At 51.7% G+C, this 27,234-nt stretch overlaps 3 protein-coding genes across 8 annotated transcripts; 2 read left to right on the plus strand and 1 right to left on the minus strand.

Moving 5' to 3' along the window:
* The first annotated feature begins 395 nt into the window (after nucleotides 1-395).
* Nucleotides 396-17,392, plus strand: SIGLEC1 (sialic acid binding Ig like lectin 1). 6 transcript variants are annotated; one of them, XM_061126699.1, is made up of 21 exons: nucleotides 396-682; nucleotides 969-1,328; nucleotides 1,600-1,896; nucleotides 3,389-3,655; nucleotides 3,956-4,210; nucleotides 5,403-5,702; nucleotides 6,360-6,617; nucleotides 7,646-7,975; nucleotides 8,251-8,505; nucleotides 8,716-9,018; nucleotides 10,601-10,861; nucleotides 11,022-11,333; nucleotides 11,830-12,084; nucleotides 12,380-12,649; nucleotides 12,728-12,979; nucleotides 13,292-13,594; nucleotides 14,200-14,460; nucleotides 15,214-15,516; nucleotides 15,775-15,877; nucleotides 16,236-16,308; nucleotides 16,953-17,392. In XM_061126699.1, exons 1-21 carry the CDS (start codon nucleotides 634-636, stop codon nucleotides 17,025-17,027), a joined length of 5,142 nt encoding a protein of 1,713 aa, XP_060982682.1. In that variant the 5' UTR covers nucleotides 396-633; the 3' UTR covers nucleotides 17,028-17,392. The 6 variants fall into 6 exon arrangements, with proteins under 6 accessions (XP_060982682.1, XP_060982685.1, XP_060982684.1 ...); XM_061126702.1 differs by lacking the exon at nucleotides 15,214-15,516; XM_061126701.1 differs by lacking the exon at nucleotides 14,200-14,460.
* Nucleotides 17,393-19,647: 2,255 nt separating this feature from the next.
* Nucleotides 19,648-20,331, minus strand: LOC133045284 (uncharacterized; the record flags this gene model as incomplete). Its single annotated transcript, XM_061127568.1, has 1 exon — nucleotides 19,648-20,331. A coding segment is annotated over exon 1 (684 nt), but the record flags the coding sequence as incomplete, so codon positions are not given.
* Nucleotides 20,332-23,545: 3,214 nt separating this feature from the next.
* On the plus strand, nucleotides 23,546-25,107 carry LOC133044869 (archaemetzincin-2-like). Its single transcript, XM_061126706.1, has 2 exons — nucleotides 23,546-23,684; nucleotides 23,895-25,107. Exon 2 carries the CDS (start codon nucleotides 23,983-23,985, stop codon nucleotides 25,063-25,065), a length of 1,083 nt encoding a protein of 360 aa, XP_060982689.1. The 5' UTR covers nucleotides 23,546-23,684; nucleotides 23,895-23,982; the 3' UTR covers nucleotides 25,066-25,107.
* Nucleotides 25,108-27,234: the final 2,127 nt, after the last annotated feature.

The raw sequence follows: 27,234 nt of genomic DNA on the forward strand, positions 1-27,234 counted from the left end.
ACTGATCGCAGGGGAACAGTAAATGGGGGCAGAACTGGCAGTAGGAAAGGAAGGCCTTTCGGGGATGTAGGGAGCCACATTTCATGGGCAATGGGGACCCATAGTAGGTTTTTGAGCAAGGGAGGACTCTTGAAGTCTACAGTTTTCTAAGTGCTCAAACTCCATTATGGTCTACAACTGGTAAGACTGGTGGTAGGGAGACAAATCTCAAGTAAGAAACCATCATTTTTGCTGGATGCCTTGGAGTAAGTCATTGTGCCTCTCTGACCTCCAGTTGCTGGTGACTTGGGCAGCAGGGAGGGGGCAAGGAAGTGGGGGAAATAGAGAAACAGCTGTTCATCTTTGAAGAGGCTGGGAAAGCAGAACTTAGGGTGGGGCCAAGCGACAGACAGAGGATTTTCTGGGGCCACAAAGTGAAGGCATTCCTGGACACAGCGTGAGCTGGGAACATGGGCTTCTGGATCCCAACTGGTAGCTGCCCTGCCCTCTCACTGGGTCAGCCAGCATAGTGTGTGGGGAAACAGAACTGGCATCCCAGCAGGCTCTGAGACCGAGGTTCCCTAGGAGACCCCTGTGTGCCAAGCACAGTGCTCACCCACCTCATAGGCAACAGAACCAGCGTGAGAACCTGCTATGGACTTCTTGCTCCAGCTCCTCTTCCTGGCCTTACCCATCCCAGCAGGTAAGCTTTGCTGGCCTTTTCCTTCTCGCAGGGCCTGGCCTCGGCGAGTCCAGCCTCTGTTGGCCTGGGCAGACTGAACTGTGTCTGGTCACAGGTTTAGCTGCTGAGGATGAAGGAGGGCGTGAGGAGGCAGTGACAGGGAACAGGGACCCTCTCTGAGGTGCCCAGAGGGGTTGCATTGCTGGGGGCAGGGCAGGATTTGAGAGTGCGTCTGGAATACCTTCTGGGGGGCAAAGCATGACCCCAGGCCTGCATTACACTCTTTCTTGTCCTACCTCACCCTCAGACCTGACCTCGTGGGGCGTCTCCAGTCCCGACACCGTGCAGGGTATGAAGGGGTCCTGCCTCGTCATCCCTTGCACCTTCAGCTTCCCTGCCAGTGTGAATGTGCCCCACGGCATCACAACCATCTGGTACTATGACTACTCTGGCAAACGGCAGGTAGTGAGTCACTCTACAAACCCCGAGCTGGTGCAGGCCCGCTTCCAAGGCCGCGCCCAGCTGGTGGGGGATCCTGAGCTCAGAGTGTGCAACCTGCTACTGAAGGACCTGCAGCTCGAGGACTCGGGCTCCTACAACTTCCGCTTTGAGATCAGCGAGGGCAACCGCTGGGTAGATGTCAAAGGCTCTACAGTCACCGTGACAGGTGAGAGCAGGGTCACCAGCCGGAAGGGGCTCCAGGCTGCTCCTGGCCCCACTGGCTCACAGCCCCAGCCCTGGTCCTAAACCCAAACCCAAGCCCAGCCCCAATCTTGGCTGCAGTTCCAGCCCAGCCCTGTGCCCCCTGGCATTTGCCCCCAGTGAACCCCTGGCTTTCTCCTTCCCCTTGAAGTCCCGTGCCCCGGGCTGAGGTCTCCAGGGCAGGAGGTCTCAGGTACGGTGAAGGGGAGCCCCCAGCCTCCTGTCTTTGTCCTCAGAGGAGCTCATCATGCCCACCATTGCCTCTCCGGCTGAGCTGCGTGAGGGCATGGAGGTGGACTTCAACTGCTCCACTCCTTACGCGTGCCTGCAGGAGCCAGTCACCCTGCAGTGGCAAGGCCAGGACCCTGCCCGCTCCACCACCTCCACACTCCAGAAGCTTGAGCCCACGGGCATCCACCACCTGGTGACCCTCCACATGGCCCTGTCCTGGCAGGACCATGGCCACACCCTGAGCTGCCAGCTCTCGGCAGCCAACCGTAGGACTCAACACGAGATTCACCTCCAAGTGCAGTGTGAGTGAGCGTGGTGGGCGGGCTGGGTAGCACATCCTTGTTACTGAGCTCATACACATCTGTGGTTCCCCAGTGGAAACCATCCCTTTTGGGCCTGTAGAAATAGCCAGGCTGTGCTTGGACCTCCAGGGTGGAGCAGGTGGAAAGAGACTGCTAAGCCTCAAGAGTAGTATTGAAAGGCTCCCTCCACTTCCAGTCCCTGAAGCTAGGCTGGGCAGGGAAGGGGCGACTCAGCCAGAGAACTGGGGGTTGGGCAGTAGGGGCCCTGGGATTTAGACCAGCTCTGGAGGAGGAGGAGGAAGCCAGGGTTCATCCCTTTCCTGCCACTCACACTCCATAACCAGGGGAACACTTGGATATGGCAAAGAGACAGTGGGAGGAATTCCAAGTTTTCACTTGATTATGCGTCTTCCCATCACAGTAAAGACGGGCAGGCTGTTCTAGAACAACTGCCGTACATAGGCATCAGGCTGCTGGCTTCACCATGACTAGATGGGCAAACTTTGGGCAAGTTACTTGCCTCTCAGAGCCTCTGTTTTCTCACCACCTCTCTGTAGTGGAGGTAATAATAAATACATTTTATCTCACAGGATAGTTATGAAAATTAAAAGCATGCAAAAATATTAGTTTCTATTATTTTCATAGTTACATAGATTAAGGACTTGAAAATACTAGTTTTTTTTCTTTTCTTTTTTCCACACTGCATGGCTTGCTTTGGCGGGAGGAGAAGGGGACGGCAGAGGATGGGATGGTTGGATGGCATCACCGACTCAGTAGACATGAGTTTGAGTAAACTCCAGGAGTTTGTGATGGACAGAGGCCTGGCATGCTGCAGTCCACGGAGTCGCAAAGAGTCAGACACGACTGAGCGACTGAACTGAACTGGACTGAACTGCATGGCTTGTGAGATTTCAGTTCCCTGACTAGGGACTGAACCCGGGTCACAGCAGTGAAGGCCCAGAGTCCTAACTACTAGGCAATCAGGGAACTCCTGAAAATATTAGCTTTTATTAGCATAGTTACATAGAGAGAGGCTTTAGAACAAGATTTAAAGAAATGCAGTTTCTTTGTATCGTTGGCATCTCCCAACAAATGAGTTAACCATTCTCAGAGAGAATTTGACTCTGCCTTTAGCCCTTGCTTTAGGTGGTTTGTCCTTTGCCAGCAGCTGCCACAAGCCGCTAAAGCAAGCAGTGTGCCCATGGCCCTCAGATAGAAGAGACGGCAATGGACGTGTCATGGGGCAGAAAGCCATTGAAGGCAGTGTAGGCTGAATGCTATGCCAAGCATCACGGTATCAAGCCGTCAGTAGAGAAGGACAGGAGCAGCCTTCCTCACAACGTGCGGCCAGTGCCTGCCCTGGACAGCGGACTAATGGGAGTTCCAGTTTATCTGGGTGGGCTTCCTTAGGGCAGAGTGTTGAAATGGAAGTGGAAAAATGCCCCTGCCTTCCCTGGGCACCATCCTCGACAACCCCTGTCATGCCTTGCAGATGCCCCCAAGGGTGTGGAAATCCTCCTCAGCCCCTCGGGGCGGAACATCCTTCCAGGGGATCTGGTCACACTCACCTGCCAGGTGAGCAGCAGCCACCCTCAGGTCAGTTCCGTGCAGTGGGTCAAGGATGGGACGCACCTCAAAAACCGGAGTCGTGTACTACAGTTGCCCCGGGCAGCCTGGGCTGATGCTGGCGTCTACACCTGTGAAGTTGGGAATGGCGTGGGCTCTTCGGTCTCACCTCCTGTCAGCCTCCACATCTTCAGTGAGTCCTGGGTGAGCCTGGGTCTTAACCAGAGGGTAGGGAGGCATCCAGGCCATGGGGGCTGAGGGAAACGAGGCCAAGATGCCTCCTGGGATGCCTGTGTGGAGTTCTGGCTTGGCTTCTGACAGGTGACAAGCCTCCCTGGCAGTGAACAGGGCAAAGAGGTGCATGGCCAGTCCAGGAGGCTCCTCCTCAGAGGGGTGTGGCGTACAGTGTGCAGAGGTTTAGGCTGCAACCCTGAGAGGTGGGGCCTGGAAGTCACCCGAGTATCCCTCAGTGAGCTCTCTCCTGCCCCCACAGTGGCTGAGGTCCAGGTGAGCCCAGCAGGCTCGATTCTGGAGAACCAGACTGTGACCCTGACCTGCAACACGCCGAAAGAAGCGCCCAAGGATCTGCGCTACACATGGTACAAAAACCACGACCTGATGAAGGACACCCACAGTCACATCCTCCAGCTGCACTCAGTCACCAGGGCCGACACAGGCTTCTACTTCTGTGAGGTGCAGAATGCCCAGGGCAGAGAGCGCTCTGACCCAGTCAGCGTGGTGGTCCGCCGTAAGTGGTGGGGACGAGGGCCCTGGAGCTGGGAGCCAGGCCAAAGATTAGAGCCCCTGCAGGAGGGCTGGGGTCCTGGGCCGGGGTGCCCTTGAGCTCACATCTGGGCAAGGCTTTGAATTCCCCAGGCCTCAGTGTCCTATTTTAAACAACTTTTTATTTTGAAATAAGTTCAAATATAAAAGTTGCAAGAAAAATACAGAGAATTATCATATACTTTTAACCTCGATTCCCATTTTTTAACATTTGATTTTCTTTCTAACAATATATTATACATGTGTGTATATATGTACTCACATACATATATGTGTGTGTATACAGAAGCATGTATATGTGTGCACAGTTGCACACATTTTCTCTACATATACACTCTATTCACATGTGTATATACATATGCCCTCTATATGTATACATGAACACATAATCTATCTATCCATTTATATTCCTCAGGCATAATGGCCCTTTACTCCTCAATTTCTCTGCATGTATTTCCTAGGGTCATTCTCATGTATAACCACAGTACAACAATTGCATGTAGTCAAGAAACTTAACATTCATACAAGATCATTATCTAATTTACAATCCATGTTTAAATTTTACCAGTTGGCCCAATAATGTCCGTTATGGTAATTTTTTTTTCTGGTTTAGGATTCAATTCAGGATCTTGCTTTGCATTAAGTTGTCAAGTCTCTTTATTCTCCTTTCTTCAGTCTTTCCTTGTCTTCCCTGACATTGAACCCTGACGAGCACAGGTCAGTTGTTTTGTGATATTCTCACCTTGCATTGGTCTGAATGGAGCAGACCAAGCCCACGCACCTGGGCAGGGATACCACGGACATGATTCTGTGTCTGTCTCCCTGTGTCACCTCAAGAGGCATGTGGGGTCAGCCTGTCTCATTGCTGGGAGTGTGGACTTGGATCATTTGGTGCAGTGCTGTCCTCTGCCAGGTTTCTTTACCAGTTTTCCCACCATTAAAGTGGAGTCTCTGGATCCCCACTCTCAGGGTAACTGCAAGGATTGACTAGGAAGACAGAATGATTTGCCCAGTCTGGGTACAAATAGAGTTGCTGGGGTCAATAACTTTTCCCAGGGCATCATAGGACAAAGTAGGTGCAGGGGTCAGAGGCTATAAGAGGAAATCCAGGAATGCCCCTGTTGAGGGTAACAGGCCTGCGCCTCATCTCCATACAGATCCACCCCTCACCCCACACCTAACTGCCTTCCTGGAGACTCAAGAAGGACTGGTGGGCATCCTCCAGTGCTCTGTGGTCAGCGAGCCCCTGGCTACTCTGGTGTTGTCACATGAGGGCCTCATCCTTGCCTCGACTTCCGGAGAGGGTGACCAGAGTCCACGCTTCAGTGTCTACTCTGCCCCAAACTCCCTGCGTCTGGAGATTCAAGACCTGGGGCCAACTGACAGTGGGGAGTACACGTGCTCAGCCACCAATTCCCTTGGGAATTCATCCTCCACCCTGGACTTCCATGCCAATGGTAAGATGATCCCACTGGGGCTGGTAGAAGGAGCCTGAGGAGGAGGTCTGCTCTGGCCTCTTCCTCCTGAGAACCGAGAGGGCTCAACCGAGGGCCTGACCTAGCTGGCTAGAAAAAAAATTACATCAAAGATCTGAGCTATAAGGTCATCCCAGTCTCAGAGTTTCCTATAAGTCAAAGCAAAATGAGAAACATGGCAGATTGAGTTATTCCTTTTGTATCCATTCTGACTCTGAACTTACAGGGTTTTTCAATGCACATTCATTTGTTTTTTATTTACTGAACATTTGGGGGCAGACTCTGTGGTAGAAGTCCGATGCAGAAGCCCAAATAGAGAGGCTGAGTCTTGGTGCACATGTTGCCCTTCCCTCCTTCTGAGGCAGACGTAGCTAATTGATCAAGCCAGCTATTTGACATAGGCCTAGGATCTGGCCCAGAATCCTGCTCAACCATGCTTCAGTGAGCTACCAATAGATCTGAATTGGCATTCAAGGTCAAACCCTTCTGATCATCAAGAGATTCACAGAGCTGATGCTATCATGCTCAGAACTCCTGATAATTGAGTTGGGAGAAGCCCAGGAGGGCTTCCTGCAGTGGGTGGCATGGAGCTGCAGACATGCAGGGGAGCTGAGCTTTCTTCTCTCCTTCTCCCACTAGTGGCCCGCCTCCTCATCAGCCCGGCAGCAGAAGTGGCAGAAGGGCAGGCGGTAACACTTAGCTGTAGGAGCAGCCTGAGCTCAATGCCTGACACCCGCTTCTCCTGGTACCGGAACGGGGCCCTGGTTCTCGAAGGGCCCAGCAGCAGCCTTCTGCTCCCTGTGGTCTCCAGCACTGATGCCGGCTCATACCACTGTCGGGCCCAGGATGGCCATGGCACCAGCGGGCTGTCCTCACCTGCTGTCCTCACTGTCCTCTGTGAGTAGCCTTCCCACCGGCCCCTGCCTGCTGTGGGAAGATCAGCCACCAGAGCCCATCAGCCCCCTCCTCCAGGCCCTCCTGACTCTGTCCTGCCCTGAGTCCAGATGGAAGGCAGCCGTGAACCTGGGCACCATGGACCTGACGACCCTAGCTGAAATATGGAGACTGAGTCTAGGGCATCCCATTTCCCCATCCCAGTCCCATCAGGGCTCTGCCTCTAGCCTCAGACCCATCGTGGACACCATGTCCAAGCTTTATCCTCTGGGGCTGGGCCCTGGGACACCCTACTCCTATATATATAGACACGTCTCATAGGTTGCACCCTCACAGGTGCAGACACAAAGGCAGAGCCTCCCCACACAGGGCCTGCATCGTGTCAAGGGTGGATGCTCCTGAGAGGCTGACCAACATTCAGGACACACTCAGCTTCCAGCACGCCTTCCCTAACATGTGCAGGACACAGGTCCAGGGACTGTCAGGAAGAGCGGTCACCTCTTGGGGGTTTTCTAGTGTTCAGTGTGAGATCACCTAGGAGTCTTGGTCCCACTCTTCAGAAACTTCTAGGAGGAGGGCAATTTAGGCATTATCTGTTCTCCTCGGAGCTGGCTTGGAGATCAGACATAAGAGACAGACAGGGTCTTAGGGGAGGGGGTGTGAAGAGAGGACACAGATCGTAAGACACACAGGGATTGCTCTGCAGGTACCCTGCCCAGGAGCACATGGCGGTTATGCAAGGTGGCTGCTAGCCCCTACAGTTCTAGTTCTGTTTAAGCAAGAAAAAGGCCCTCCTTCCTCTGGGAAGACTCAGTCCAGTGCTAAGGCATAGTTGAGCACACGGGCATGGGCTGAGGTCCTGCCACCCCAGTCCAGTGGTCCTTGTATAATGCACAGTCTGCACAGCTGTTTGTGGCAGCTCTGGGTTCATGCCTTTGCTCAGCGTGTTCTGGGAGCCTAGCTAGCTTTGACTGCACCCCTGGGAGCCTGGCAGAGGCTGTGGGATAGTGCCCATACTCTTCTCTCTCCAGATGCCCCACGCCGACCCACGTTCACTGCCCAGCTGGACCCTGACACCGCCGGAGCCGGTCAGCGAGGCCTCCTCTTGTGTCGTGTGGACAGCGACCCCCCGGCCCAGCTGCGGCTGCTCCACAGGGGCCGCGTGGTGGCCTCTGCCCTGCCATCAGGGGGCGGCTGTGGCACCTGCGGGAGCTGCTCCCCACGCACAAAGGTTACCAGAGCCCCCAACCTGCTGCGGGTAGAGATCGAAGACCCGGTGCTGGAGGACGAAGGCTTGTACATCTGCGAGGCCAGCAACGTCCTGGGCAACGCCTCTGCCTCAGCGAACTTCAATGCCCAGGGTGAGGCAGGACAGGAAGCAGGTCGCTTGGGGTCAGGGGCTGGTGCTTGGGACCCTATTCATTTGCAACCCCCAGCTCCGAGGAGGGTCAATTGGGCGAAACCACCTCCTGTCAGCAGAGCGAGTTCAGTTTGCTCCCCTTGCCCCGTGGGCACCCAGAGGGGCTCCTTCCCACCTGCTCCAGACGGGGAGGCAGGACCGCTCACCCCGGGGACCGGGGGGGAAGCCGTCAGGGTTGAGGCCTGTCTCAGTAAGCCTGTGCTGCCTGCTCTCCAGCCACCGTCCTGGTCGTCACACCGTCACACACGCTGCAGGAGGGCACCGGAGCCAACCTGACTTGCAGGGTGAGCCGGGAAGCTGGCGGCCCTGCCAACTTCACCTGGCTCCGGGATGGGGCCCTGTGGGCACAGGGCCCCCTAGAGACCCTGACGCTGCTGCCTGTGGCCAGAACAGATGCCGCCCTGTATGCCTGCCGCATCCTCACCGAGGCCGGTGCCCAGCTCTCCACCCCTGTGGTCCTGCGAGTGCTCTGTGGGTGATAGGCAAGGGGATTTGGGCCCTTGGAGGGTGGAGGAGGTGGTCTGGGGGAAACAAGGCTGAGGTTGGGTTTGAGGAGGCAAGAACATGGCTTGGGTGTGGGCGCGTGTAGGCCTGGACTGCGTGTCTGGAGGAGGACAGCCTGGCAGCTGAAAAGTGGTGAGCTGGGCAGGGGCTGGCCTGAGCTCCCCACTGTCTCTACAGACCCCCCAGACCCTCCAAAGCTGTCTGCTCTCCTGGATGTGGACCAGGGCCACACGGCTGTGTTTGTCTGCAGTGTGGACAGTCGCCCTCCTGCCCAGCTGGCTCTGTTCCATGGCGAGCACCTCTTGGCCACCAGCCCGGGGCCCCAGCTTCCATCCCGTGGCCGCCTCCAGGCCAAAAACACTGCCAACTTCCTGCAGCTAGAGGTCCAAGACTTGAGCCTTAAGGACTCCGGCAGCTACCGCTGTGAGGCCAACAATACCCTGGGATCAGCTAACACTTCCCTTGTCTTCCAAGTCCGAGGTGAGTGTCCTCTGTAGCTGTGGTGCATCCAAATGTCCTGGGGACCACTCTGCATATTTATATAGAGATGTGTAATATATGGGCTTACCAGGTGTTGCTAGTGGTGAAGAATCCCCGTGCCGATGCAAGAGATGCAAGAGATACAGGTTTGATCCCTGGGCTGGGAAGATCCTCTGGAGGAGGAAATGGCAACCCACTCCAGTATTCTTGCCTAGAGAATCCCATGGACAGAGGAGCATGGCAGGCTACAGACCATGGGGTCGCAGAGTTGGACACAACTGAAGCGACTTAGCACACACATGGAATATGTAATGTATGTGTTAAGTCACTCAGTCATGTCGGACTCTTTGTGACCCTAAAGACTGTAGCCCACCAGGCTCCTCAGTCCATGAGGTTCTCCAGGCAAGAATACTGGAGTGGGTTGCCATTTCCTCCTCCAGAGGATCTTCCCGACGCAGGGATTGAACCTACATCTTTTATGTCTCCTGCATTGGCAGGAGGGTTTTTTGTTTATTTATTTATTTATTTTTCGGCAGGAGGGTTCTTTACCACTATGCCACTTGGGAAGCCCCATATAATGATCACATTTGTATATACATTGTTGGTTGCTGTTCAGTTGCTAAGTTGTGTCTGACTACACATATATATATATGAATATATCCATATTCTTCATTTCTCTTTCTGTATATATTCTTCTGTAATAATCCTGCCTAAGTGAATAAGCCAGAAAAAAACAAAGTTAATACCAATAATGCTGGAAAAAAAAACTTTTTTTTCCTCCCATAGTGACAAACATCAATTTTTGAACATTTTCCCTGGGACTTGGTTCTGTATATCCTATTTATCATACCCTTTTCACAGGCGAAGAAATTGAGAAATTTAGGGCCTTGCTCATGGTCACATGACCAGGAGGGGACCCTGCTAGCTCTGGATGAATTCAGTGCTGGTCTCTGGCACAGTCTGAGCTCTCAATTACCACTCTAGCTGTCCTTCCTTCTTACTCCCCCACCCTGATCTCTTCCTGCCTCAAACCTGGGGGGAACCAGGGACAGCCCTTTGCCTGGTCTTCTGTTCCTGGGCTCTCATTACTTGGAAGTTGGGTGCAGAGATGGGCTAGAGAGAGCTGCTAATTTCCCCTTCCAAGCTGTTGGTCACCATACTGAGGTCAGCTCATGATCAGTACCGTGGTCCTTGGTTGGACCTAAATCCCTACCATTTCTGTGCTTTATGAGGTCAAAACAACATCTGTCAAGAGCTAATACGTGCAGGTGCTATGCATGGCACTAGGGTTGTACCCAGGTGAGGCTTACCCTGTGGTAGGTGAGATATGACTGACAAAGCAAAACCATAACTCAAGGTGCTGGGCAGTGAACGCCAGGTCAGAACCAGGGCAAGGGAGTTGGGCGCAGGAGAGGAAGAGGCATGAAGCTGCAGTCGGGCCCTCAGCAGTGGTCTGGTGGATGAGCAGTGGCTCTGGCACATGGGGTTGGGGTCTTGCTGTCCTCATGTGTCCACAGACGCAGTCCCAGCTGTGAAGGGGTGTGGTGGAAGGCCCTCACCTGCTCTTGGTTTCTCCCTGCAGGAGCCTGGGTCCGGGTGTCACCATCGCCTGAGCTCCGGGAGGGCCAGGCTGTGGTCCTGAGCTGCCAAGTACCCACAGGGGTCCTGGAGGGGACCTCATACCGTTGGTATCGAGATGGCCAGCCCCTCCAGGAGTCCACCTCAGCCAAAATCCATTTTGCAGCCATAACTTTGAGCCAAGCTGGGGCCTACCATTGCCAAGCCCAGGCTCCTGGCTCAGCCACCACGAACCTGGCAGCCCCGGTCAGCCTCCATGTGTCTTGTAAGCACTTTGATCCCATTCACGTTTCTTGGGGAAGGAGGGAGCCAAGCGCATGACTGGGGAAGGGGATATTGAGCCCCGGATCCTGGACTCTACTTCCGAGAGAGTCCTAGATGAGGGACCACCTGGTCAGACCCTGACCATCATCTGCCTTGTGTAGATGCCCCTCGCCAGGCCACACTCACTACCCTCATGGACACAGGCCCTGGGCGACTGGGCCTCCTCCTGTGCCGTGTGAAGAGTGACCCTCCAGCCCAGCTACGACTGCTTCACGGGGACCGCCTCGTGACCTCTACCCTGCAAGGAGGTGGGGAGCTTGTGGCCAGCTCTCCCCGGCTACAGGTGGCGGTGGCCCCCAACACACTGCGCCTGGAGATTCGCAATGCAGTGCTGGAGGATGAAGGCGTCTATACCTGCGAGGCCACCAATGCCCTGGGCCAGGCCTCGGCCTCAGCCACCTTTGATGCCCAAGGTCAGAATGGGGGTGTGAGTGGGTAGCTCTTTTAAGAGACGAGGAGGTTGGAGAGGGTTCTGGAAGCCTGAGACACAGGCAGGAGGCCTGAACATAGGACAGTCTACATTCCCACTCTTCTTGAGGGCAGCAGTCTCCAAACTTGGTTTTCACTGAAGAACCTTTTTTAAAAGCAGAATTTTACATGGATGCCCAGGGGATAAAACTAATCAGACAGGGGTCACTCAAGGAGAAACCACAGCAGGGCTTTTGAGGCCTGGGTTCTCCCAGGTGGTCCTCCAACAGGGTCAGGGAGGGCTCAGGGCACTCCAGGGAGAGCTCTGCTGGGGACCACCTGACAGGTGATGAGCTGTCGCCCAAGCTCCATCTCTGAGCCTCACTTACAGGTGGGTCACCTGTGCCTCCCAGAGGCTGAGAGGCTGCCCACCCTACAGAAGGCTTGCTTTCCACAGCCTTCAGTATTCCCTGATGTCCCTGTGCCCTCTTCTGTCTCCAGCTGTGAGTGTGCAGGTGTGGCCCAAAGCCACCGTGCAGGAGGGGCAGCTGGTGAACATGACCTGCCTTGTATGGACCACTCACGTGACCCAGCCCACCTACACGTGGTACAAAGATGGGCAACAGCGCCCAGATACTGCCCACTCCATCGCCCTCCCCAGTGTCACGGTCATGGATGCCACCTCCTACAGATGTGGCGTGTTGGTCCCTGGCCAGACACTCCGTCTCTCTAGGCCCGTCACCCTGGATGTCCTCTGTGAGTCTGGTTGGAGGCAGGGTGGAGCTTAGGAAGCAATAACAGCTTGTGGGGATCAGGGCACGGCCGAGTCCCACAGTCATCTACCCCAGGAGCTCAGTACCCAGCTGTACCTAGTACTGGCCAAGGAGCAATAGAGTTGGGGGGGTATGGGGGCAGAGGAGCAGTGCCCCAGGTTGGGCAAGTGGAGGCCGTTGGGGGCAGGGAGCCAAAGCCTTCCTGTTTTGAATGCCACCTGCAAACTGGCCTCCTTACCACTGTGTGCGCTGAACTCCTCTGCCTTTCTGCATCACAGATGCACCCCGCAGCTTGCGCCTGACCTATCTCCTGGAGAGCCGTGGCGGGCAGCTTGCCCTGGTGCTGTGCACCGTGGACAGCCGCCCACCTGCCCAGCTGGTCCTCAGCCATGCTGGCCGCCTCCTGGCCTCCTCGACCGCAGCCTCCGTCCCCAATACCCTGCAGCTGGAGCTGTGGGAGCCCGGGCCCAGCGATGAGGGTCTCTACAGCTGCTCGGCCCGCAGTCCTCTGGGTCAGGTCAACACATCCTTAGAACTGCGGCTAGAGGGTGAGGCAGGGCCTAGCCAGGGGTGGGATCAGCTATGGTGTCTCGCTGGACCCAGCTGACCCTGTCTTTTTGGTACAGGTGTGCAAGTGACCCTGGCTCCGTCCACTGCTGTGCCCGAGGGGGCCCCTGTCACAGTGAGCTGTGAAGACCCTGCTGCCCGCCCACCTGCCCTCTACGCCTGGTACCACAACAGCCGTTGGCTGCAGGAGGGGCCAGAGGCCTCGCTCTCTTTCCCGGTGGTTACACGGGCTCATGCAGGAGCCTATACCTGTCAGGTCCGGGATGCCCAGGGTACACGCAGCTCCCGGCCCACAGCGCTGCATGTCCTCTGTAAGCAAGGGTCCTTGCCTGGGGGTGCCCAGGGTGGGTGGAGGGCGCTTCTGGGCCCTAGTCCAGGTGGGCACAAGGCTGCACAGGACTGAACCTGGGAATGGACACTTGGGGAAAGACACAGAGGATGAGGGAAGATTCCTCTGAGCCCTGCCTGGAGGAATCTGCCCAAAGGATTCCTGAGAAGCTGTCACTCCCCAGAAGTGACCATTTTCCCAGAGGCTTCAGCCTCACCAATGCCAGGCAGGTGGGCAATGGCTAGCACAGGGTTTCCAAGCAAGACCCTCAACTCCGCCCTGCTCCACAATCCAGATGCCCCCCGGGACCCCGCTGTGTCCTCCTTCTGGGACTCAAGGACCAGCCCCATGGCTGTGGTACAGTGCACCGTGGACAGTGAACCACCTGCCGAGCTGACCCTGGCCCGCAATGGCAAAGTTCTGGCCACCAGCAACGGCATCCATGGCTTGGCAGTGGAGACAGGCCATGTCCAGGTGGCCCGCAATGCCCTGCGGCTGCGAGTGCAAGCTGTGCCCTCAGGAGACGAGGACACCTATGTCTGCACAGCTCGCAACTTGCTGGGCTCGGTCAGCACCACCATGGGGCAGCTGCAGGCAGGTGAGCTGGCCAGGAGGCAGGAAGGGCGCCGTTGCTGTGGGGTCTGAGTCTGTCTGAGGGGTGGGGCTCCCACAAGAAGAAGCTGGCTGGCCTGACCTGATGGAGAGGAACAGTGCCCACTGGTGGGGGGTTGCTCAGCCTGAGGGGTAGAAACAGCCTGGCTTTTGGAGAGCTCCCTACAAGAGAGGTGGGTGGAGGTATGGCAACATCTCAAGGGGAGCATGGGTGGAGGGGAGACATAACCTTGCCCTCAGAGAGCCCAGACTGTGGGTGGGAGCACAGACCTGCCCTGGGGAAACTGGGAATGGGAGGACAGGTCCAATCATACCTTCGGGGAGCTCAGTTTGAGGGACAAGGTGCAGACCCATCCTTGGGGAGTTCAATCTGAGCCTCATCCATCAAAAAGCCTGAATTGATGAGAGAGGGAGGCACCGCTTTGCCCCAGAAGTCCCCAGGGCAAGGAGGAGAGGTAACCTTGTTCGCAGTCTGATGGGGGAGACACAGTCCCACCTTTGGAGATCCAGATCCCATATTATGCACAGAGGACAAGCCAGAGGCTGCAGCTCCCACAGGTCTACAGACCCCAACCACGTCTGGTCCTGCAGGTGTGCATGTGGTGGCCGAGCCAGGGCTAGATGTGCCTGAGGGCACAGCACTGAACTTGAGTTGTCACCTCCCTGGTGGCCCTGGGCTCATGGGCAACTCCACCTTCACTTGGTTCTGGAATGGCCGGCAGCTACACACAGAGCCTGTACCCACCCTCGCCTTCACCCACGTGGCCCGCAACCAAGCTGGAATGTACCACTGCCAGGCTGAGCTCCCCACTGGGGCCACCGCCTCTGCTCCAGTTACCCTCCGGGTGCTCTGTGAGTGTCACATCCTTCACATCCTCCCCCTGCCTCAGTCTCCCCACATCTCACATGCCCGTTTCAGGTCTTCCTCCTCTTCTGTCTGCAAAAACCAAAGACTTCACAGCAATGGAGTCCTGGGTCAGAGGATCCCCACTGACTGGTGTGTGATCCTGTGCCTCTCTGCCTCGGTTTCCTTATCTGTAAAATGTAAGTCCCCTCTCCTTGTGAGGGGTCCAGGAGGTAGAGCACGCAGAGTGCCTGGCACACAGTAAGCCCTCATCAACCTTAGCCCCCTATTTTATTCCTCGCAAGGGCCCCACACTGTATTTGTCAGCTATTGCTGTGTAACAAGCCACCCCAAAACCTAGTGCTTAAAAGGACAGCCACTTTTATTTGCTCACAAGTCTATGGGCCAGAAATTTGGGCTGGGCTAGCAGTTCTGCTGGTCTTACATCATGTGGCTGCTGTTATTTCACCTTCTTGGCTGGCAAATGGAGTGGGCTGTCGGTTGGGCCTCATGTGTCCAGCAGGCCGGCCTGGGCTTCCACATGGTTGTTTTCCAAGGAGAGCAGAAGCTGCAAGGCCCATTGAGGTCTAGCCCTGAAGTCACACAAAGTCACTTCTGCCTTCAAAGGCAATCACTTAAAGAGTGAGGAAGCAAGCTCTACCTCTTAATGGAAGGAGCAGCAGTCGCCTTGCGTGGGATACAAGGAGGGGAGGAACTGTGTAGTTGTTTCTGCAGTCACCACACTCCCTGTCTTCCTACAGATCCCCCCGAGACACCCACGATGACGGTTTTTGTGGAGCCTGAGGGTGGCATCCAAGGCATTCTGGACTGCCGAGTAGACAGTGAGCCCCTGGCCAGCCTGACCCTCCACCTCGGCAGTCGGCTGGTGGCCTCTAGCCAGTCCAAGGTTGCTCCTGCCAAGCCACACATCCATGTCTCAGTCACCCCCAATGCCTTGAGGGTGGTCATAGAGGAGCTGAGGCCCAGTGACCAGGGGGATTATGTATGCTCCGCCTCTAATGCCCTGGGCTCTGCCTCTGCGGCCGCCTACTTTGGAACCAGAGGTGAGAGCTCCCACCCTATCTCCTAGGCCGTTCTGCACAAAGGCCCAGTTCTCAGGTCCAGAGGCTTCCTTCTGAGGTCTTTCCAGAATCCCTTCTGCTTGTCTAGTCTAGACTGATTGCTTGAAACTCCTTGGCATGGGGAAATTTCCGAGAGAAACTAGAACTTAAAATAAGTTTCATCTTGGGGGAGTCAGTTTGGGAGGGAGGATCAGAAGCCTGGAGCCACAGCCACCCCCTAAGCCTCACCTCATGTTACAGCCCTGCACCGCCTGCAGCTATTCCAGCAGCTCCTCTGGGTCCTGGGGCTGCTGGCTGGCTTTCTCTTCCTACTGCTGGGCCTGGTGGCCTGCTACACCTGGAGGTGAGTCTGGAACTAGAAGGTGAGCAGAGTAACCTCATCCTTCCCCCATGTCCCTCCCACCAAATTCACAAGCTCCATACTTTCTAGCCTGTCCCTCTCCTTCCCCTTGCTCCAAATTTGGGAAGCCTGTCTAAAATTGTCTCTAAATCTACCTTTCTATAGTTTTCTTCTTTCCTTGTCTCTGCTCTCTCACTGCTGAAGAAAGGACTGGAGAGGAAGAAAGATCAAGTAGCCTACTCTCCCCAAATCTCCCCCACAATCTGTGTAGGGAGCAGGGTGTAAGCTTACGGGTGGGGGGATGGAACGGGGGTAGGCGGGGGAGGAGAGAGGCTCTCTGAGTCTACTCTTGTCCTTGCAGAAGGAGGCATTTTCATAAGCTGAGAGAATGTGAAAATTCAGTGGAGATGACTTCTCAGAAGGAAACCATGCAGGTATCCATTCACCATGTGGGCACATGCAGACACAGTACTTGGCTAACCAGCACTGCGGGACTAGCACCGAGAGATTATTCTCATTTATAGGACAGTGCTTGGGGCTGGGGGAGATTGGAGAGACAGCAGAGACCCAGCACCCTCTGGGAAGACAGTGGGAGCCATATTCTGAGTAGGGCAGAGCAGTCACGGGCTTGCTGCATGGCTGCCTGAATAACTGGAGCAGCATTCTGAACTGAGCAGCATCGCCTTTACTTCCAGGACACATCTTGCAACACAGGACCCCACCTGGGTTTTAGGGTCTCTATTCCTCACTCCTGATTCTGCCCATCACCTGAGCAGGGGTGAAAGTCTGTTTCCCCTCTCCCATGGTGTGTCCCCTTCTGTAGATAATCCATTTGGCGGGCCAGGGCTCCCAGGCACATTTCAGCCATGCACACTCTCCGATCCCCTGGGGACCCATACCCAGGGCTGGGGACTTGGAGGACTGCTCTCCAGAGCTAGAGGTCAGGTGATGACTGCTCCCAGAGTCCTCCAGTGACCAGTTTTCTTGGTGGGAAGCTCATTGATCCTGATGCAGCCACATCTTGGACCTCATGCTGGGCTCTGCCCCTGAGCTGACCTGTGGCATTTCCTGCCTTTAGGAGGAGGAAGTCACCAGAATCTGTGATGACCCAGGCCCTGTGAACAATGCAGCGTTGGGTCCTGACTCCCTCTGAAAACATCTCTGTGGCATCTGACTTTCTGTGACCTGGCTTCAACCACCAAGAAAAATGGGTGATGAGAGGTGGTGGTGAACTTCAATCTACCCATAAGGATGTTGACCCTGGGCAACTCTGAAGAGAAATGAATTGATCACATTGTCTATTTCTCTTTCTCTCTTCTCTGGATCTCATTTCTCTATTTATCTTCCAATGCACTACCTCTTCACATCTTCCTCCAAGCTCACCTTGGATTTCTGGGATGGATTAGAATATAAGAGCTTTCTATATCATTACAAGCTGGTCAAGGCACCCTATAGTAACTAGAATATAAGCTAGGCTGCTCTAAAAAGACCAAATACAGTAACTTCAACATGAAAGAATTTGATTTTTCTCTCTCATACTAGTCTGGGTATGTTATGGTGGTTTAAGATGTTGGAGCTCTGGATTCTTCTCTTTTGTTTTTCTCCATCCCTAAAATGTTGCTTTTGATTGTGAAGTTCACAATGATCCCATTGTCCTCATACTCCTTCCAGCAAGAAGAGGGAAGAGTGGAAGTGAAATGAAAGGCACACTCATTCCCATTGTGGATACAATCCAGAAGTTCTGGCTGGAATTTGGTCATATAGCTACTCCAAGCTGCAAGGGATTTTGGGAAATGTAGTTTTTATTATATTTCCAAAGGACTCCCAGCTATGGACTCATCCCTGAGACTTTGAGAACATTGATGAGAATGCTGCCAGCAGGCCATATTCTGTCTCAGTGCCCATCTACTGAAGGCCAGGTTATGTCCCTGTCCTTTCTGGTCATGAGTCCTGGGGGAGGTAGCGCCTCTCACACATTAAGACTGAGAAAGTCAAGAAGGATTCGTGGTCCCTAGAGAGAGGGAATGCCAGGCAGTCGAGTTGCCAAACAGGCATCTTGTGCCAGGCCTAGCCCTTGAAAGAAGATGTGCCCCCATTTACAATCCCCACCCGCAAAGAGTGTGGGGAGCAGACATGGTATCAGCATCCTTGTTTCTGCTCCAAGTGCATTCCTGTCCACAATCAAGTGAGCTCACATCCTCTTCCTGGAAGTGTGTGCACCAGGGGCTTCTAAGACAAACAAGGGTCACTAAGAAAGAATAACATGCCCTAGGGAAGTCAGTGCCTGAGGGGAACCAGTTCTCAGGTGGGCTAGTGACAGATGACAGATGACAGATTATCCTGGTGGCAGATGGTGGGAGGAGCACAGAGCTCATCACTCTGGGATTTGAGGTGACAAATGTGAAGGGAAGTGGGAAGTTGGCATAGAAGGTAACAGGTTGGGAAGAGATTGGAGGCCAGGTGAGCTTCATGCAGCCGTAGATGGACTCTTCTGGTTCCAGGTCGCATTCTTATTAGTGCCCAATTGCCAGGCTCTTCCTAGAGCCTATCAAGCATGTCCAATAAACATCCATCCTGTGACATAACTGGAATGAATCTCTTTCTTGAAAGCTAACTGCTGGACTGGAACAGAGGATTAGAATGCAAGTGGTATTTATTCTGGAAGACTGCCTGCTGAAGGCAGCAGTGGGTGCAAAGTACATAACATTTACCACAAACTACCTTCAGTTCAGTTCAGTTCAGTCGATCAGTCATGTCCGACTCTTTGTGACCCCATGAATTACAGCACATCAGGACTCCCTGTCCATCACCAACTCCCGGAGTCTACACAAACCCATATCCATCGAGTTGCTGTTGCCATCCAGCCATCTCATCCTCCATCGTCCCCTTCTCCTCCTGCCCCCAATCCTTCCCAGCATTAGGGTCTTTTCCAATGAGTCAACTCTTCACATCAGGTGGCCAAAGTATTGGAGTTTCAGCCTCTGCATCAGTCCTTCCAATGAACACCCAGGACTGATCTCCTTTAGGATGGACTGGTTGGATCTCCTTGCTGTCCAAGGGACTCTCAGGAGTCTTCTCCAACACCACAGTTCAAAAGCATCAATTCTTTGGCGCTCAGCTTTCTTCACTGTCCAACTCTCACATCCATACATGACTACTGGAAAAACCATAGCTTTGACTAGACAGACCTTTGTTGGCAAAGTAATGTCTCTGCTTTTTAATATGCTATCCAGGTTGGTCATAACTTTACTTCCAAGGAGTAAGCATCTTTTAATTTCATGGCTGCAGTCACCATCTGCAGTGATTTTGGAGCCCCCAAAAATAAAGTCAGCCACTGTTTCCACTGTTTCCCCATCTATTTGCCATGAAGTGATGGGACCAGATGCCATGATCTTAGTTTTCTGAATGTTGAGCTTTAAGCCAACTTTTTCACTCTCCTCTTTCACTTTCATCAAGAAGCTTTTTAGTTCCTCTTCACTTTCTGCCATAAGGGTGGTGTCGTCTGCATATCTGAGGTTATTGATATTTCTTCCAGCAATCTTGATTCCAGCTTGTGCTTCTACCAGCACAGCATTTCTCATGATGTACTCTGCATATTAGTTAAATAAGCAGGGTGACAATATACAGCCTTGACGTACTCCTTTTCCTATCTGGAACCAGTCTGTTGTTCCATGCCCAGTTCTAACTGTTGCTTCCTGAGCTGCATACGGGTTTCTCAAGTGACAGGTCAGATGGTCTGGTATTACCATCTCTTTTAGAATTTTCCATAGTTCATTGTGATCCACACAGTCAAAGGCTTTGGCATAGTCAATAAAGCAGAAATAGATGTTTTTCCGGAACTCTCTTGCTTTTTCTCTGATCCAGCGGATGTTGGCAATTTGATCTCTGGTTCCTCTGCCTTTTCTAAAGCCAGCTTGAACGTCTGGAAGTTCACAGTTCACATATTGCTGAAGCCTGGCTTGGAGAATTTTGAGCATTACTTTACTAGCATGTGAGATGAGTGCAATTGTGCTGTAGTTTGAGCATTCTTTGGCATTGCTTTTCTTTGGGATTGGAATGAAAACTGACCTTTTCCAGTCCTGTGGCCACTGCTGAGTTTTCCAAATTTGCTGGCATATTGAGTGCAGCACTTTCACAGCATTATCTTTCAGGATTTGAAATAGCTCAACTGGAATTCCATCACCTCCACTAGCTTTGTTCATAGCGATGCTTTCTAAGGCCCACTTGACTTCACATTCCAGGATGTCTGGCTCTAAGTGAGTGATCACACCATCATGATTATCTGCGCTGTGAAGATCTTTTTTGTACAGTTCTTCTGTGTATTCCTGCCACCTCTTCTTAATATCTTCTGCTTCTGTTAGGTCCATACCATTTCTGTCCTTTATGGAGCCCATGTTTGCATGAAATGTTCCCTTGGTATCACTAATTTTCTTGAAGAGATCTCTAGTCTTTCCCATTCTGTTGTTTTCCTCTATTTCTTTGCATCGATCACTGAGGAAGGCTTTTTAATCTCTCCTTGCTATTCTTTGGAACTCTGCATTCAGGTGGGAATATCTTTCCTTTTCTCCTTTGCTTTTCACTTCTCTTCTTTTCACAGCTATTTGTAAGGCCTCCTCAGACAACCATTTTGCCGTTTTGAATTTCTTTTCCATGGGGATGGTCTTAATCCCTGTCTCCTGTACAATGTCACAAACGTCTGTCCATAGTTCATCAGGCTCTCTGTCTATCAGATCTAGTCCCTTAAATCTATTTCTCACTTCCACTGTATAATCATAAGGGATTTGATTTAGGTCATACCTGAATGGTCTAGTGGTTATCCCTACTTTCTTCAGTTTAAGTCTGAATTTGGCAATAAGGAGTTCATGATCTGAGCCCCAGTCAGCTCCTGGTCTTATTTTTGCTGACTGTATAGAGCTTCTACATCTTTGGCTGCAAAGAATATAATCAATCTGATTTCGGTGTTGACCATCTGGTGATGTCCATGTGTAGAGTCTTCTCTTGTGTTGTTGGAAGAGGGTGTTTGCTATGACCAGTGCATTCTCTTGGCAAAACTCTACTAGCCTTTGCCCTGATTCATTCTGTACTCCCAGGCCAAATTTGCCCATTATTCCAGGTGTTTCCTGACTTCCTACTTTTGCATTCTAGTCCCCTATAATGAAAAGGACACCTTTTTTGGGTGTTAGTTCTAAAAGGTCTTGTAGGTCTTCATAGAACTGTTCAACTTCAGCTTCTTCAGCATTACTGGTTGGGGCATAGGCTTGGATTACCATGACATTGAATGGTTTGCCTTGGAAACAAACAGAGATCATTCTGTCATTTTTGAGATTGCATCCAAGTACTGCATTTTGGACTCTTTTGTTGACCATGATGGCTACTCCATTTCTTCTAAGGGATTCCTGCCCACAGTAGTAGATATAATGGTCATCTGAGTTAAATTCACACATTCCAGTCCATCTTAGTTCACTGATTCCTAGAATGTCGACATTCACTCTTGCCATCTCCTGTTTGACCACTTCCAATTTGCCTTGATTCATGAACTTAACATTCCAGGTTCCTACGTAATATTGCTCTTTACAGCATCGGACCTTGCTTCTATCACCAGTCACACCCACAACTGGGAATTGTTTTGCCTTGGCTCCATCCCTTCATTCTTTCTGGAGTTATTTCTCTACTGATCTCCAGTAGCATATTGGGCACCTATCGACCTGGGAGTTCATCTTTCAGTGTCCTATCTTTTTGCCTTTTCATACTGTTCATGGGGTTCTCAAGGACAAAGTACCTTACACTCAAGCAATTCATACCTCTTCCTGCTCCTTGAGGCTCTGGGCACTGCTCACCTCTGCTCGCATGACCAGCACTGTGCCCGGCATGCTGTGGGCAAGCACTTGGTAAGGGGTGTTTTTCCTACATTTGCTATTAAGTGGAAACTGTGGGTTAAAATCAGATGGGACAGGGAAAGAGCAAGCCAAATGCAACCGAATATTCCCTGGTGGCTCAGGTAAAGAATCTGCGTGCAATGCAGGAGACTTGGGTTCGAGAAGGGAATGGCAACCCACTCCAGTATTCTTGCCTGGAGAATTCCATGGACAGAGGAGCCTGTCGTGCTGCAGTCCACGGGGTCTCACAGAGTGTGACACAGCTGAGCATGCACTCACCTCGCCAGGAAGAGAGGGTGAGGGGAGGACCACGAGCAGCCACAGAAAGGATGGCTACTGGGGGATTTGGGAACATTTGACCTGGGATCTTCATCTGCTTCTGTGCACCTTCAAGCGGGTGTAAGTCCACCAGGGATTGGAAGGTTCTCAGAGATGTTAGTAGTTGTGTCTACCCCTGGTGGTCTGAGCCTCCTCAAGACTTTTGAAATAACGTTTAATTCAAGCGTAGCACACATAGAAAAGTGCACACATTTTAAGTGTACAGCTCAGTGACTTTTCACAAAGTGAATATACCCATGCCACCAGCTCCCAGAGTCTCCTTTGTGTCCCTCCCCCAGTCGAAGCCCCCAAAGCTAACTAGAAACAGACACCCCTCTTTTCTCCCGTTCAGGGAGGATTTGGGGAAGAGGTTTCACAAGAGAATGTGGATCCTGAGAGAGGGCAAATCAAGAAGTTACAAGTCCTTATTCACAGGGAGAGGGGTTGATGCCTCTCTAGCCTGTCTACACTGGAGCACCCAGCATAACCAAAGTTATCTACATTTGTCCTAGATCTGGTTCCCCAAGACAAGGTTTCATGTGCAAGTGACCTATTAAGGATATGTTCCCAGGGGAGACCAGGAAAGGGGTGGAAGAAGCAGGACAGGGAAAGGGAGGAAGTTAAGGACACACACAGCATTTTTTCATAACGTCTCAAAACTAAGAACCATCCAGCAACAGTAGTGTCAATGAAGAAAACATGTGGTTATAGTCCACAATTGAATGCTACTCAGCAGTGAGTATAATTGAGCTGAAGTCATACACCCCAGGCTGGATACATCTCACAAATTAGGGGAAATGTTTTCAATTCATACTCCAGACAAAGGGTTCATCTCCCTTATATAGAGAGTTCCTTCAAGTTGTTAAGAGAAAGACCTCAATAGAAAAATGAGCTGGAGATATGAATAGGCAATTCAGGGGGAAAGACATACAAACCATTCTTAAATGTGTGAATAAATATTCAACCTGACTCATAAGACAAAATGGAAATGAAGACTCCATTTTCACTTGCAGACTAGCAAATATCATATCAATAAAGTCTTGATAACTGTGTTGGGAAAGCTGTAGGAAAGTGAGAACCCCAGATGCAATTGTAAACTGGAACAAGTCGGAGGGCAGCTTAACTCTATCTGCCCAAATCACAAGAGCACATATCTTTTGACCCAGAAATCCTGCTTGTAGGAAATCATCTCACAAATGAATTTGTGCATGAAACTATCCATTACAGCATTGTTTGTATGAGGAAAGTGTTTGGAAACCATTTATATGCCCAAGAGGAGACTATGAATAAAAGACATCATTTAACTATTAAAACTGATGAAGATTTTCGCCATTAGAATGGCTAAAATTTTAAAGGCTGACCAACACTGAAATGTTGGTGAGGATATAAAAAACTCTGACACATTGCTGGTGGGACTGTAAAATAGTACAGGTACTTTGGAAAATAGCTTCTTTAAAAAATTAAACATGCCTTTTAGGGGAGGCGTTGACGCCCGGCTGGGGTGGCGGCTCCCGCGCAGGCGCAGACGGGCCGGCCCGCTAAGGCGGGGCCGCGGCGGGAGCCGCCCCGCCGGTGAAGGTTGGGCCGACCGGACGGGACTCGGCCCCACAGCAGCGGTGAGGACCCTTCTCTGCTCCCAGTCGAGCCCTGCTGAGAGAGAGCTTCGTTCTGGAGGTGGCCCTGGACCCCGGAGTTCAGCTGTCAACGAGGACAGCCATTCGCTAAAAATCTGCCCCCCTCCCCATCATTAAACTGCAGAAAACCTGGTTAGGCAGCGCGGCGGGCTCCTCACGCTGACGTCCCGTTTCTCTTCTTCCCTCACCCAGACCCCTCGGGGAGCAGCTGTGAGCCCGTCACACGGAGGGATGACCTCTCTAGGCGGGGACGCCGCATGAGCGAAAGAGGCCTGTCAGTATGCAAACAGTACGGCACTCTGAACACACCCTGAAGACGGCCCTCATCTCAAAGAACCCAGAGCTTGTGAAGCAGTATGAGCAGTTGGACCCCGGGGAGCAGCGCTTGCTGAATGAGGCCTTCCGGCCAGACAGCGATCTCTTTGGACCCATTACTTTGCATTCACCGTCAGACTGGATCATCTCCCATCCTGAGGCTCCCCAAGACTTTGAAGAGTTTTTCAGTGATCTTCACAGAAAGAGCCCTTCTCCAGGGAAGCAGACGATTTACATACAGTGCATTGGATTGCTGGGAAACACCAGAAGTATCAGTGAGGAATATTTGAAATGGCTCAAGGGCTACTGTGAAGCCTTCTTCTACGCGTTGACAGTCAAACTCCTAGAGCCGATTCCTGTCTCTGCAACCAGATGTTCCTTTAGAATCAATGATAGCACACGGAATCTTCAGATTCATGCAGGGCAGATCCTGACGTTCTTAAAAAAGAAGAAACCCGAAGATGCCTTTTGTGTTGTGGGAATAACAATGATCGATCTTTACCCGAGAGACTCCTGGAATTTTGTCTTTGGACAGGCCTCTTTGACAGAGGGCGTGGGCATCTTCAGCTTTGCCAGGTACGGCACGGACTTCTACAGCTCCCACTACAGAGGCCGAGTGAAGAGGCTGGAGAGGAAGTCTTCGAGTGACTACTCGGTGTTCGACGACTATCACCTTCCCGAGGTCTCCAGTGCGCTGCTGCTCCGCTCGTGCAAGACTCTGACCCACGAGATCGGACACATCTTTGGCCTCCGGCACTGCCAGTGGCTGGCCTGCCTGATGCAAGGCTCCAACCACCTGGAGGAAGCCGACCGGCGCCCGCTGGACCTCTGCCCCATCTGCTTACGCAAGCTGCAGAGCGCTGTGGGCTTCCGGCTCAGAGACCGGTGCAAAGCGCTGGTCAGGTGGATTGATGCCGAGTCCACCGACACTCCTAGAGTTACTCCACAACACAGTCGTGAGGAGCTGGTAACTTTGCCAAAACCTGTGGAAGCCTTTAAAGAGTGGAAGGAGTGGATCACAAGATGCCTGGCTGTTCTCCAGAAATAAGGACCTTCAGTAGGAGTAATTCAAATAAACACGTGCACATCATGCTTTCGTTTGGCGGGAGTACTTCATTGGAATAAGTTGATTCTGTGTTGTGTCTGGGCAGTGGAGTGGAGGTTTTTTTTTAACAGCACCTGAACTTTGAACCGTGGCTCATTTAGAATAAAAACTCAAAACTCTCAAAAAAAAAAAAAAAAATTAAACATGCCTTTTACTGTATGACCTTGCAGTTCTACTTCTAGGTATTTACAGATGAGAAATGAAAACATGTTCATGTAAAGACTTACACAGTAATTTGTGGCAGCTGTATTTAGAAGAATCCAAACTGGAAAAGAACCCAAATGCCTAACTGGAGAATAGAGAAACTGCACTTCCCTCATACCACCCCACATGCTCAGTACTACAAAAGAGCAAATTACTGCTACCCGAAACAACATAAATGAATCTCAGATGCAGAGATGGGAGGAAACCAGACACAAAAGACTATATGTTTTGTGATTCTACTTGTATGAGGTTCTAAAATAAGCACATTTTATCTATAGATAGAAAGTTTATCAGTGGTTGCTTGGGGTTAGGAGCGGGGGAGAGACTGACTGGGAAGTCAGTCAGTCAGTTCAGTCACTCAGTCATGACTCTTTGCGACCCCATAGACTGCAGCACGCCAGGTTTCCCTGTCCATCACCAACTCGCGTAGTTTACCCAAACTCATGTCCATCGAGTCAGTGATGCCATCCAACCATCTCATCCTCTGTCATCCCCTTCTCCTCCCACCTTCAATCTTTCCCAGCATCAGGGTCTTTTCAAATGGGTCAGTTCTTTGCATCAGGTGGACAAAGAATTGGAGTTTCAGCTTTAGCATCAGTCCCTCCAGTGAACACTCAGGACTGATTTCCTTTAAGATGGACTGGTTGGATCGCCTTGCTGTCCAAGGAACTTTCAAGAGTCTTCTCCAACACTATAGTTCAAGGAGCATCAATTCTTCGGTGCTCAGCTTTCTTTATAGTCCAACTCTCACAACCATATATGACTACTAGAAAAACCATAGCTGTGACTAGATGGATGTTTGTTGACAAAGCAATGTCTCTGCTTTTTATTTATTTATTTTTATTGTTTTATGCAATCAGTATTCATTCATTTATTTAATATATTTTTTCTTTTTTCCATTTATTTTTATTAGTTAGAGGCTAATTACTTTACAATATTGTAGTGGTTTTTGCCATACACTGACATGAATCAGCCATGGATTTACACGTGTTCCCCATCCCGATCCCCTCTCCTGCCTCCCTCTCCATCTCATCCCTCTGGGTCTTCCCAGTGCACCAGCCCTGAGCACTTGTCTCATGCATCCAACCTGGGCTGGTGATCTGTTTCACCCTTGATAGTATACTTGTTTCAATGCTGTTCTCTCAGAACATCCCACCCTCGCCCTCTCCCACAGAGTCTAAAAGTCCGTTCTGTACATCTGTGTCTCTTTTTCTGTTTTGCATATAGGGTTATCATTACCATCTTTTAAAATTCCATATATATGCATTAGTATACTGTATTGGTCTTTATCTTTCTGGCTTACTTCACTCCGTATAATGGGCTCCAGTTTCATCCGTCTCATTAGAACTGATTCAAATGAATTCTTTTTAATGGCTGAGTAATATTCCACAGTGTATATGTACCACTGCCGGTACCAGCCGGCAATGTGAACAGGTCCCGACCGCAGCAGCACAGAAGCCTGAGGAAAAGAAGCTGAAAGTAAAGGATGGAGTCGAGAGGGCTGAATGCTCTTTAGGCAAGTCAGCAACTTTATTGAGTAAAACAGCTACCTTTATACTAGTACAAGCAGAAAACATAGTTCAAAAAAATGCCATCTGGTGTTTGTCACATCAATACAATTCTTTGTCTTGTGATTGCAGAAGCTTACATCTTGTTTTTGGCATTCCAAGATAAACTACTAAGTGAAGGTCACTACTACGTTTTTCTCAAGGAAGAACAAAGGAGACCCGGCAAATGTTTTACTACTTTATCATGGGGTGGCGGGACAGGGAATGGCCTCTTTCAAGGCTTTCCCAGGGCCTTTTTGGGCCTTGAGCAGGCCGGCTCCCCGCATACCACAGCTTCCTTATCCATTCATCTGCTGATGGGCATCTAGGTTGCTTCCATGTCCTGGCTATTATAAACAGT

This window comes from Dama dama, chromosome 23 (genome assembly GCF_033118175.1).
Source record: "Dama dama isolate Ldn47 chromosome 23, ASM3311817v1, whole genome shotgun sequence".
NCBI lineage: Eukaryota > Metazoa > Chordata > Mammalia > Artiodactyla > Cervidae > Dama > Dama dama.

Bases quoted from the DNA above. Each gene is read 5' to 3' on its own strand.
- LOC133044869 (XM_061126706.1), top strand. From the start codon at position 23,983: ATGCAAACAGTACGGCACTCTGAACACACCCTGAAGACGGCCCTCATC.
- SIGLEC1 (XM_061126699.1), top strand. From the start codon at position 634: ATGGACTTCTTGCTCCAGCTCCTCTTCCTGGCCTTACCCATCCCAGCA. The intron at 9,019-10,600 runs GTGAGTGTCCTC...TTCTCCCTGCAG, and splicing joins CCTTGTCTTCCAAGTCCGAG to GAGCCTGGGTCCGGGTGTCA. The intron at 14,461-15,213 runs GTGAGTGTCACA...GTCTTCCTACAG, and splicing joins AGTTACCCTCCGGGTGCTCT to ATCCCCCCGAGACACCCACG.